At 30.1% G+C, this 13,597-nt stretch overlaps 2 protein-coding genes across 2 annotated transcripts in view; both read left to right on the plus strand.

Moving 5' to 3' along the window:
• Positions 1–8,423, plus strand: part of LOC143227560 (ATP-dependent RNA helicase TDRD9-like) — a 136,040-nt gene extending 127,617 nt beyond the window's left edge. The window contains exons 19-20 of the mRNA XM_076458992.1: positions 5,014–5,118; positions 8,346–8,423. Of these exons, the coding sequence (XP_076315107.1) occupies positions 5,014–5,118; positions 8,346–8,423 (183 nt within the window). The remainder of the gene's footprint in view (positions 1–5,013; positions 5,119–8,345) is intronic.
• Positions 8,346–13,597, plus strand: part of LOC143226837 (ATP-dependent RNA helicase TDRD9-like) — a 52,728-nt gene continuing 47,476 nt past the window's right edge. The window contains exons 1-2 of the mRNA XM_076458314.1: positions 8,346–8,451; positions 13,006–13,119. Of these exons, the coding sequence (XP_076314429.1) occupies positions 8,437–8,451; positions 13,006–13,119 (129 nt within the window). The 5' untranslated portion in view covers positions 8,346–8,436. The remainder of the gene's footprint in view (positions 8,452–13,005; positions 13,120–13,597) is intronic.

Here is a 13,597-nt window from a genome sequence, read left to right on the forward strand (position 1 = left end):
AGCATTCAGTCTTGTAGAAATCGTACATAAGGTAACAGTATAGAGAGCATTCAGTCTTGTAGAAATCCTACATAAAGTAACAGTATAGAGAGCATTCAGTCTTGTAGAAATTCTACATTAGGTAACAGTATAAAGAGCATTCAGTCTTTTAGAAATCTTAGATAAAGTAACAGTATAGAGAGCATTCAGTCTTGTAGAAATTCTACATTAGGTAACAGTATAGAGAGCATTCAGTCTTGTAGAAATTTTACATTAGGTAACAGTATAAAGAGCATTCAGTCTTTTAGAAATCTTAGATAAAGTAACAGTATAGAGAGCATTCAGTCTTTTAGAAATCTTAGATTAAGTAACAGTATAGAGAGCATTCAGTCTTGTAGAAATCCTACATAAAGTAACAGTATAGAGAGCATTCAGTCTTGTAGAAATTCTACATTAGGTAACAGTATAAAGAGCATTCAGTCTTTTAGAAATCTTAGATAAAGTAACAGTATAGAGAGCATTCAGTCTTGTAGAAATTCTACATTAGGTAACAGTATAGAGAGCATTCACTCTTCTAGAAATTCTACATAAAGTAACAGTATGGAGAGCATTCAGTCTTGTAGAAATCCTACATAAAGTAACAGTATAGAGAGCATTCAGTCTTTTGAAATCTTAGATAAAGTAACAGTATAGAGAGCATTCAGTCTTGTAGAAATTCTACATTAGGTAACAGTATAAAGAGCATTCAGTCTTTTAGAAATCTTAGATAAAGTAACAGTATAGAGAGCATTCAGTCTTGTAGAAATCGTACATAAGGTAACAGTATAGAGAGCATTCAGTCTTGTAGAAATCCTACATAAAGTAACAGTATAGAGAGCATTCAGTCTTGTAGAAATTCTACATAAGGTAACAGTATAAAGAGCATTCAGTCTTGTAGAAATTCTACATAAGGTAACAGTATAAAGAGCATTCAGTCTTTTAGAAATCTTAGATAAAGTAACAGTATAGAGAGCATTCACTCTTGTAGAAATTCTACATAAAGTAACAGTATAGAGAGCATTCAGTCTTATAGAAATTTTACATAGATAACAGTATAAAGAGCATTCAGTCTTGTAGAAATTCTACATTAGGTAACAGTATAAAGAGCATTCAGTCTTGTAGAAATCTTAGATAAAGTAACAGTATAGAGAGCATTCAGTCTTGTAGAAATTCTACATTAGGTAACAGTATAAAGAGCATTCAGTCTTTTAGAAATCTTAGATAAAGTAACAGTATAGAGAGCATTCAGTCTTGTAGAAATTCTACATTAGGTAACAGTATAAAGAGCATTCAGTCGTTTAGTAATCTTAGATAAAGTAACAGTATAGAGAGCATTCAGTCTTGTAGAAATTCTACATAAAGTAACAGTATAGAGAGCATTCAGTCTTGTAGAAATCCTACATAAAGTAACAGTATAGAGAGCATTCAGTCTTTTAGAAATTCTAAATAAAGTAACAGTATAGAGAGCATTCAGTCTTGTAGAAATTCTACATTAGGTAACAGTATAAAGAGCATTCAGTCTTTTAGAAATCTTAGATAAAGTAACAGTATAGAGAGCATTCAGTCTTGTAGAAATTCTACATTAGGTAACAGTATAGAGAGCATTCAGTCTTGTAGAAATCCTACATAAAGTAACAGCATAGAGAGCATTCAGTCTTGTAGAAATCCTACATAAAGTAACAGTATAGAGAGCATTCAGTCTTGTAGAAATTCTACATAAAGTAACAGTATAGAGAGCATTCAGTCTTGTAGAAATTCTACATTAGGTAACAGTATAAAGAGCATTCAGTCTTTTAAAATCTTAGATAAAGTAACAGTATAGAGAGCATTCAGTCTTGTAGAAATTCTACATTAGGTAACAGTATAAAGAGCATTCAGTCTTTTAGAAATCTTAGATAAAGTAACAGTATAGAGAGCATTCAGTCTTGTAGAAATCGTATTATAAGGTAACAGTATAGAGAGCATTCAGTCTTGTAGAAATCCTACATAAAGTAACAGTATAGAGAGCATTCAGTCTTGTAGAAATTTTACATCAGGTAACAGTATAAAGAGCATTCAGTCTTTTAGAAATCTTAGATAAAGTAACAGTATAGAGAGCATTCAGTCTTGTAGAAATTCTACATTAGGTAACAGTATAGAGAGCATTCACTCTTGTAGAAATTCTACATAAAGTAACAGTATAGAGAGCATTCAGTCTTATAGAAATTTTACATAGATAACAGTATAAAGAGCATTCAGTCTTGTAGAAATCCTACATAAAGTAACAGTATAGAGGGCATTCAGTCTTGTAGAAATCTTAGATTAAGTAACAGTATAGAGAGCATTCAGTCTTGTAGAAATTTTACATTAGGTAACAGTATAAAGAGCATTCAGTCTTTTAGAAATCTTAGATAAAGTAACAGTATAGAGAGCATTCAGTCTTTTAGAAATCTTAGATTAAGTAACAGTATAGAGAGCATTCAGTCTTGTAGAAATTTTACATTAGGTAACAGTATAAAGAGCATTCAGTCTTTTAGAAATCTTAGATAAAGTAACAGTATAGAGAGCATTCAGTCTTTTAGAAATCTTAGATTAAGTAACAGTATAGAGAGCATTCAGTCTTGTAGAAATCCTACATAAAGTAACAGTATAGAGGGCATTAAGTCTTGTAGAAATCTTAGATTAAGTAACAGTATAGAGAGCATTCAGTCTTGTAGAAATCCTACATAAAGTAACAGTATAGAGAGCATTCAGTCTTGTAGAAATCCTACATAAAGTAACAGTATAGAGAGCATTCAGTCTTGTAGAAATTCTACATTAGGTAACAGTATAAAGAACATTCAGTCTTTTAGAAATCTTAGATAAAGTAACAGTATAAAGAGCATTCAGTCTTTTAGAAATCTTAGATAAAGTAACAGTATAGAGAGCATTCAGTCTTGTAGAAATTCTACATTAGGTAACAGTATAATGAGCATTCAGTCTTTTAGAAATCTTAGATTAAGTAACAGTATAGAGAGCATTCAGTCTTGTAGAAATCCTACATAAAGTAACAGTATAGAGAGCATTCAGTCTTGTAGAAATTCTACATTAGGTAACAGTATAAAGAGCATTCAGTCTTTTAGAAATCTTAGATAAAGTAACAGTATAGAGAGCATTCAGTCTTGTAGAAATTCTACATTAGGTAACAGTATAGAGAGCATTCACTCTTGTAGAAATTCTACATAAAGTAACAGTATGGAGAGCATTCAGTCTTGTAGAAATCCTACATAAAGTAACAGTATAGAGGGCATTCAGTCTTGTAGAAATCCTACATAAAGTAACAGTATAGAGAGCATTCAGTCTTGTAGAAATCCTACATAAAGTAACAGTATAGAGAGCATTCAGTCTTGTAGAAATTCTACATTAGGTAACAGTATAGAGAGCATTCACTCTTGTAGAAATTCTACATAAAGTAACAGTATAGAGAGAATTCAGTCTTGTAGAAATCCTACATACAGTAACAGTATAGAGAGCATTCAGTGTTGTAGAAATCCTACATAAAGTAACAGTATAGAGAGAATTCAGTCTTGTAGAAATCCTACATAAAGTAACAGTATAGAGAGCATTCAGTCTTGTAGAAATCCTACATAAAGTAACAGTATAGAGAGCATTCAGTCTTGTAGAAATTCTACATTAGGTAACAGTATAAAGAGCATTCAGTCTTTTAGAAATCTTAGATAAAGTAACAGTATAGAGAGCATTCAGTCTTTTAGAAATCTTAGATAAAGTAACAGTATAGAGAGCATTCAGTCTTTTAGAAATCTTAGATAAAGTAACAGTATAAAGAGCATTCAGTCTTTTAGAAATCTTAGATAAAGTAACAGTATAGAGAGCATTCAGTCTTGTAGAAATTCTACATTAGGTAACAGTATAAAGAGCATTCAGTCTTTTAGAAATCTTAGATTAAGTAACAGTATAGAGAGCATTCAGTCTTGTAGAAATCCTACATAAAGTAACAGTATAGAGAGCATTCAGTCTTGTAGAAATTCTACATTAGGTAACAGTATAAAGAGCATTCAGTCTTTTAGAAATCTTAGATAAAGTAACAGTATAGAGAGCATTCAGTCTTGTAGAAATTCTACATTAGGTAACAGTATAAAGAGCATTCAGTCTTTTAGAAATCTTAGATTAAGTAACAGTATAGAGAGCATTCAGTCTTGTAGAAATCCTACATAAAGTAACAGTATAGAGAGCATTTAGTCTTGTAGAAATTCTACATTAGGTAACAGTATAGAGAGCATTCAGTCTTTTAGAAATCTTAGATAAAGTAACAGTATAGAGAGCATTCAGTCTTGTAGAAATTCTACATTAGGTATCAGTATAGAGAGCATTCAGTCTTGTAGAAATTCTACATTAGGTAACAGTATAGAGAGCATTCACTCTTGTAGAAATTCTACATAAAGTAACAGTATAGAGAGCATTCAGTTTTGTAGAAATCCTACATAAAGTAACAGTATAAAGAGCATTCAGTCTTGTAGAAATTCTACATTAGGTAACAGTATAAAGAGCATTCAGTCTTTTAGAAATTCTACATTAGGTAACATTGTAGAGAGCGTTCAATCTTGTAGTAATCCTACATTAGGTAACTGTATGAAGAGCATTCAGTCTTGTATAAATCCTATATTAAGCATCAATGTATAGAGTATCCATTCTTAAATAAATCGTGTAGTAAGTGATATTGTAGAGATTATGCACTCTTAGAAAATAGCACCTTAAGCATCAGTGCAGACAGTATGTTGTCTTGTAGAAGTAGTCGTAACTTTAAGTATTTGTGGAAGAACATTTAAGAGTCGTACATCATTCTTTAAATGATAACGTTAAGAGTTTTTAACCCTAAAACTTTACATTAAAATGCTTTAAGTAGTTTCAATTGTAGTTTAACCCTGAAACCCTTACATTAAAATGCTTTAAGTAGTTTTAATTATAGTTTGTAAGAACTACATGTGTTAGACTCGTCTTTTGTTATATTTTGCTCAGGTTTGGGAAGAGAAGTGTCAGAGTGGAGATTTTCAGAGGCCTGGTGGTCAGACTGAGTCTCAGTGGGCATTTGCAAATTTCATTCAGTTACGTCGTATTAAAGAGGTAATTACTTATAGTATTTTATGTAATTATTGTATATTTAATACAATAAATTAGGTTGAAGAGTGGCTGGATAGGAGATTATAATTATTTTATGTTTAATACTTGTAGGATCCTTAACAAAAGGTTACCCTAATACTTCTCAACACATTTCGTGTTTAGGTTTATTAAATAGGTTCTAACTGGAAGTACAGAAGAATTGCCAAAATGTGATATTGAATGTTTTTAGAATTGTTTTGAGCAAAATAAAATATGAACATTAAAGTTGCTGAGTAGGCTTCATTAATTTTGTTTTACAAAGCAACTTGTTACATGGCTGCATTTGGATCCACCAGGAGTTGCTTGTCTTCATAATCTAAAATCATTGAGGTTTGCAGTTACATCAGAACAGTCATGTATCATTTTGAAATTCAAACTCGGAAGTTGATACAAGTTTAAAATTTAATCCCTCAAGTCTTGTTTTCTTAAATATTATCTTTGTTTTCTAATTTTATAATGGTTTTAGAGATTCAAATTCAGAAACACTTGACATGGATAAGTTTGACTTCACTAGTTGTTATTAAATTTGGTGTCCATTTTGGTTGCATTGTATAATTCATGAGACTTGAACTTCATTCAGTTAGATTGTCTATTTTAAATCTTGTCAAATGTGTTATGTAATCTCAGATTCCATTACTGTCAGGTTTATCAGTTAACCCTCTGGGTTTTGTCTATTTTCAATCTTGTCAAATGTGTTATGTAATCTCAGATTCCAATACTGTCAGGTTTATCAGTTAACCCTCTGGGTTTTGTCTGTTTTCAATCTTGTCAAATGTGTTATGTAATCTCAGATTCCATTACTGTCAGGTTTATCAGTTAACCCTCCGGGTTTTGTCTATTTTAAATCTTGTCAAATGTGTTATGTAATCTCAGATTCCTTTACTGTCAGGTTTATCAGTTAACCCTCTGGGTTTTGTCTATTTGATCACACATGACCTGTTTGAAGTCTTTATAGATTTGATACTATTTACTGTTGATATAATATGTGTATTTTCACAAAACTTGGCAGAGTTTCAGGAAACATATTTGGTCTTTCATAAAAAACAACAGATGATAAATAAAGAATAAACAACAAATGAAGTACTTATCTGAGTATTCTTAATATTGATGATAAAGAATAAACAACAAATGAAGTACTTATCTGAGTATTCTTAATATTGATGATAAAGAATAAACAACAAATGAAGTACTTATCTGAGTATTCTTAATGTTGATGATAAAGAATAAACAACAAATGAAGTACTTATCTGAGTATTATTAATGTTGATGATAAAGAATAAACAACAAATGAAGTACTTATCTGAGTATTCTTAATGTTGATGATAAATAAAGAATAAACAACAAATGAAGTACTTATCTGAGTATTCTTAATATTGATGATAAAGAATAAACAACAAATGAAGTACTTATCTGAGTATTCTTAATGTTGATGATAAATAAAGTATAAACAACAAATGAAATACTTATCTGAGTATTCTTAATGTTGATGATAAAGAATAAACAACAAATGAAGTACTTATCTGAGTATTCTTAATGTTGATGATAAATAAAGAATAAACAACAAATGAAGTACTTATCTGAGTATTCTTAATGTTGATGATAAATAAAGAATAAACAACAAATGAAGTACTTATCTGAGTATTATTAATGTTGATGATAAAGAATAAACAACAAATGAAGTACTTATCTGAGTATTCTTAATGTTGATGATAAATAAAGAATAAACAACAAATGAAGTACTTATCTGAGTATTCTTAATATTGATGATAAAGAATAAACAACAAATGAAGTACTTATCTGAGTATTCTTAATGTTGATGATAAATAAAGTATAAACAACAAATGAAATACTTATCTGAGTATTCTTAATGTTGATGATAAAGAATAAACAACAAATGAAGTACTTATCTGAGTATTCTTAATGTTGATGATAAATAAAGAATAAACAACAAATGAAGTACTTATCTGAGTATTCTTAATGTTGATGATAAATAAAGAATAAACAACAAATGAAGTACTTATCTGAGTATTCTTAATGTTGATGATAAATAAAGAATAAACAACAAATGAAGTACTTATCTGAGTATTCTTAATGTTGATGACACTTCACCCTTCTGTTTTTTTTAATACTAGTTGTAGTGATGCACCAAAGAACATAGATTAATAATTTACAAAAAGCAAATGACTTCTTCTGACTATCAATATTTTTCTGGCTTTCTAACTATGCGACAACAGCCGTAAGTTACCAGTTCATTCAAGCTAATTGTTATCTTTCCTGTGGGAGTGAAACGTTTTCGAACAGAAAAATTAATATATATATATATGTAAAAAACATCTAGTTTTGGTTGAAAAATGTATGTAGAGGAGCAAACAACGTTTCGACCTTCGGTCATCATCAGGTTCACAAAGAAAGAAAGAATATAGAATATTGAAGTCGTGGCAGTCATCACATTATATTTTATAAAGTTGGTGTAGTGTTTGTCAGTGTAGTTTTTACATAGTATAAACCTTAGTTTTCCACCTGGTTTTTTGAATAAATTAGGTATTAACTGGAATGTCATATTTTGTTACTGGTTTTTACCAAACTTTGGTTATTTTTCTGCTGATGTTGGGAATACACAAAATTAAAGAAGCCTTACTTGTACAACAACTCAAGCCCAAGATAAACTAATACAAAGGAACACCTTTATACCTATATTAATGAATATAATCAAACATCTGAGCACACCCTTTACATTCTTACACTCAGTTACACAACCCCCTTCAAACATGTGGTCAGCTATTGGTCAGTTACCTCTTTTATTTCTTGTGAACCTTATGATGACCAAATAAGGTCAAAACATTGTTCGCTCCTCTACATAAAAATTTTCTCATCCCATACCAGTCGTTTTTACATGTATATTTTTCTCTATAAGTAGGTTTTTCTCGTTATCACTGAGAAATAATTATTTGTTCAGAACACAACATAATAATACATCATTTGATAGATGAAAACCTTGGCATTCCATTTGTTATAAATAATGCATTATCAAATGTGGTAACAAATCTTGAAATAGAGTATGTGACGGTGGGTGTAGGTTTGAACTTGGTTTTATTGTATAACTTAACAAAATTTATTTTGTCAGATTTAACAGATTTGAACTTTGGTTATATTGTTTAACATAGGATTCTCTTAACTATTCTGTTACTTAGGTAGCTGTCACTGTTAAAGAACTGATACCGATTAGACAGAGTGAATATTCAGATTCCAAGCAGAGCACATCACATTGATGAAGATGAACAAATGTTTCTTTTAAAGGTTTGTTTAATGAACTCATTTTGAAATTACTTAAATAGTTAGGTGCTGGATTAGTTGGCTTTTCTTTAAGTATGAAGTTAATAAATGAGTATCATACTGTAATGGAAATATTGCTTATATGATAGTGGAAAAACTTTTTATTATTTAATGTGCAGTCCGACTTTGTGAAATTTTTATCCTGTGTGCATGTAGAGTTGCAATAGGGGATACAATTTTCTCATTTTATGTGTGCTTCCTGTCACAGAGAACTTTATTTTTTCCATTCTCAGTGTACAAATATTATGTCATAATTACATCACAAATGGATTCAATGTGCTGGTGCCATCTATGTAAATGTAATAGTACTGTCTGTTGTGTGTCCATATGAGTACTTTGCAGGGTGTGGATGGATCTTCACCAGAATTGGTATGGAGGTTTATTCGGTCCATGGGGAAATGCACAGAAATTTTCAATTTTGCATTTTGCAGTTTTATGAGTGTTTTTTGTGTTGTTAATTTTACCACTACTTTGCCCCATTGATGGATCCTTACCAAATTTGGCATGAAGGTTTGTTGAATCCATGGGAAGGTAATGCAAATATATTGTTTAGCATCTTGTGTTTTGCTGTTATTATCGGCATTCCCGGTTGTTGTTTCTTCCAAATTTTATACAGAGGAAACAACTTTTAATGTCCTAAGACATTTTGATCCAATTAGGGATTTCTTATTTGGTGGGCTGTTGTAACATGAAATAAATAAAACCTTTATGTTAGTTTTTCTTAATTTTAAAACTAGTGGACTTTATAATGCTTTTATTAGATTAGTTTTTATTAGATTTCTTTATACTTGAATAGGCTGTGATAACATGATATAGATTAAACTTTGTTTATTAATTTCTGTAAGGAATTTTTTTTAGAGTTGGGTTGATTGTGATAATGCCCTATTAGTAACTTTTGTTATAAGAATTTATATTAGGAATTTCTTTATATTTAGGTGAACTGAAATCATTGTTATTTAAGTTTCTGTTAGGGATGTCTTTAGATTTAAGTGGGGTGTTATAATGTGATACAGGTGGAAACTTTTTTGATGATTATAAACCCACCAATTAATAACCTAACATCCAACTGCAATGCTCCTTACAATCCCGTACCAATTTATATTCTTGTCCCTAAGATGTGTCTGGCAATGGTAAGATGCAAAATCTCTTTCTTTAACCTGAAGATGACCTAGGAAGGTTGAAATGTTGTTCTCTGCATTATTAGTAAAATTTATGAACGTAAGCTTACTGATATATAAGTAATAGCATAGATACTATAGCAAGCACAAAATGGTTACGAGGTCTGTCATATGGACCGAGCTCTTACTGAAAGAGTTAAAACATAACAATAAGTTCATCAATTTCACTAATCTTAATACTAGTATGTGAGAGTTTTTGTTAAACGTTTTTTCTCCTGTGTAGCTGTCATTACATGATGCATACAGTTGTTAATGTCTTTCTTTCTCTTGACTATTTAGCATTGGACAATATGCAAAAATCAAGTTCATCAGCCCCTAGTGTAATACAGAATTAGAGAAACTGACAAAAATGATGTATTAATGATGTATGTTGTCATTGAATTATAAATATTAGACAAATGTTCACTTATCAACCTATTTTAACTCTTGTAACAGACTCAATATTGTATACACAAGTTCATCTGTACATTTGCACACATTTACTCTGTACCTTTTGATACAGCATGTGTATCTGCACAAAATGTGGTAGACTTGTAGTAAAGATTACAAGTATTTATACAAAATCAGAATTTTTAATGAAATATTTTCACTATAAATTTATTTGTGAAAATAGTCTGTTTCATGAGTAGTCTGAGTACAACATGTCTTGATTAAAACTATTCTTTGTTCCAAAATCTCAAATATTAATTGTGTGATCCTCAAAACCCTCCTAAATACACTTCCAATGTTTGTTTTTAGTAAGACTTTACATTTTGTTTTTTTCTGTACTCTAGCTATCTTGGGTCTGTCACTTAAATAACTTTGTAGTCATCATAAACAATTAGGAAAGAAATATATATTATGTTTTGTATCTGCTTGACAGGCTACATATTATAACAAAAAACAACAACAAATATTTAGTCTAAGTAGCTTAAGTCTCATTATGCTGTATATTTATTATATTGGCCTTCTAATCATTTCTAGCTAACAGTACATAACAGTGCATGTGCACTTATGTTATATATCCAATAATATAAAACTGACCTTTAGTCTTCCATGTCTTTGCTGCATTTTAAAGTGACTGTATATTACAAAATACAAGTCCATTTGAATTATTATACATTATATATGTATATAGATTATTACTATTTAGAAATAAAAATTATGGAACTTATCTCAAAATGTAGAACAATAAATCAAAAAGTAAAGAAAACAATTATCTTTTCTCTCTTTAACCTTTGTACTCGGTTGTTGCTCGACATAGGTTGCTAACCCTTTTAAAATTTTTGCGCATGGAGGATATCAAACAAGGTGTCTTTGGTTTTGTGTATACTGTTGAATAACCAAAAGCCATAAATAACTACACTGATACCATAGCAGTGTACTATAATTTATTAAGCTCAGTAACAAAGATGTATTAAGATTTTAAAAAATATGAAACTTTGCAGACTAAAGACACAACCTATCTCCTTGAAAACTTGGATTGAAAGAATGTGGTAGCTTTTTCAAAGGTTAAAATAGCTAAGAAAACGACTTTGGGGACATTCTAAGCTGTGGATTGGTTATTCACACGTCATATACTGTAGTAAGAGAAGAGACCATTTCAAAAAATGGAAAGAGTTGAACTGAGCCACTGTGTTTGATTCAGTACATAAGTAAAAAGATACGAGTTACTTGTTTTATATTCTAGCTTGTCAGTATTAGTAATTTGAGTTCTTAATTTGTACAAAAGTATAGACTTAGTATTTTGATATCATAAACATCTAATTTTAAACAAATCTGTATTCAACATACCATGTGACTCACTAAAATATATATTTAGGTGCATTATTTTAATATTTACTTTACTTTTAAATTGAGGAATTAACTCAGTTGGGAAAAAGGGTTAATGAAACAGAGAGGGAAAAAAGTAATAAAAAAATGAAAAATAAATTATGATGTAAGAATGGTGGAATACAGAATTAAAGTAGGGCTGAATACTGTATAAAAATTTGTATGTAACTGACCAGAAATTACCAAGTCAATCTTACAAGTTTATTTTCACTTACTACTGTAAGACCATTTAGCATTATTCAATTTTAATTATTTTATTCAAATTCATTCAACTGATAGAAATTCAACATTTTGTTGTAGGTAAAAGTTATTCTTGAAGAGATTTGATTACTTATTTAATGATTTTTTTGTATAGTTTTGTGTATTCATTCCTATCTTGTTTATGTACTTTTGGCATAGCCATCTTTACATCATTTTGTATAGTTTTGTGTATTCATTCCAACCTTGTTTATGTACTTTTGGCACAGCCATCTTTACATCATTTTGTATAGTTTTGTGTATTCATTCCAACCTTGTTTCTGTACTTTTGGCACAGCCATCTTTACATCATTTTGTATAGTTTTGTGTATTCATTCCTACCTTGTTTCTGTACTTTTGGCACAGCCATCTTTACATCATTTTGTATAGTTTTGTGTATTCATTCCAACCTTGTTTATGTACTTTTGGCACAGCCATCTTTACATCATTTTGTATAGTTTTGTGTATTCATTCCAACCTTGTTTATGTACTTTTGGCACAGCCATCTTTACATCATTTTGTATAGTTTTGTGTATTCATTCCAACCTTGTTTCTGTACTTTTGGCACAGCCATCTTTACATCATTTTGTATAGTTTTGTTTATTCATTCCTACCTTGTTTCTGTACTTTTGGCACAGCCATCTTTACATCATTTTGTATAGTTTTGTGTATTCATTCCTACCTTGTTTCTGTACTTTTGGCACAGCCATCTTTACATCATTTTGTGTAGTTTTGTGTATTCATTCCTACCTTGTTTCTGTACTTTTGGCACAGCCATCTTTACATCATTTTGTATAGTTTTGTGTATTCATTCCTACCTTGTTTCTGTACTTTTGGCACAGCCATCTTTACATCATACTTAATTTTTCAAAATGATTTTTTTTTTATTGCTTGATCATATTATTGAGTTACGTACACGTGATTGGTGTTTAGGTTTACCGTTGAATATTAGGCTTAAGAGGAAACTGTTGAATACATGATTACATTGATTTACTCACAAGTGATTGTTAACCTTGTTGAAACATGGTCATAAGTGATAGATTATTTACAATATCCTTTTTCTGCATTGTAATTTTGAAAAAAAAGATTTTTAAAGTTCAAGGAATTTGTCAAATCTTAACAATAACAATTTATTCTGTTAACCTGTACTTTTTAGTAAGACTTGGATAATTGTTGTATGGTTTTTTTATTGTTTTATCAAATCTTAACAAAGATTAATAATTTATTCTGTTAACCTGTACTGTTCATAAGAATCAAATAGTTGTTTTTTATTGTTTTTCTCAACCTTTAGATAGTCATTGCTGGAGCATTCTACCCTAACTATTTTGTGAGGGAGAGTAATGATGAAAAGGAAATAATAAAAACTCTGTCTGACAAAGATCCTTTGTGTACAGTGGTAATAAGGGTAAGAGAAATGTTATAAAATCAGAAATGATGTCTCGTTTTGATGTTATGATAAAGGGGCTGTTCTGATGCTTTCAGTTAGATTATATAATTATGCTGTAGCTGAATAGCAAGAAACAAATGTGAATATATGACATACATACTGTAATTTGTGGGTTGAAATTACTTACAATGTTGATTTGTGTTGTAAGGTACTAGTGCAAAACAAAAATAGCAAAATATCGCTTGTCATCTGTTACTTTATCCAAGTGATATGACAGGATTTTGTCTTGGTCTTGTATTGCAATATTTGTAAAGATTTAAATAATTTTAATTCTTCAGAATTTTTCTTTTGAAATTTCACTAACACCTCAAATCATTGAAGTCCGTACATAATAACATCTTAACCCCTTGAAGTCTGTACATAACAACGTCTTAACCCCTTGAAGTCTGTACATAACAACGTCTTAACCCCTTGAAGTCTGTACATAACAACGTCT

The sequence above is a fragment of the Tachypleus tridentatus genome, chromosome 9, assembly GCF_004210375.1.
Source record: "Tachypleus tridentatus isolate NWPU-2018 chromosome 9, ASM421037v1, whole genome shotgun sequence".
NCBI lineage: Eukaryota > Metazoa > Arthropoda > Merostomata > Xiphosura > Limulidae > Tachypleus > Tachypleus tridentatus.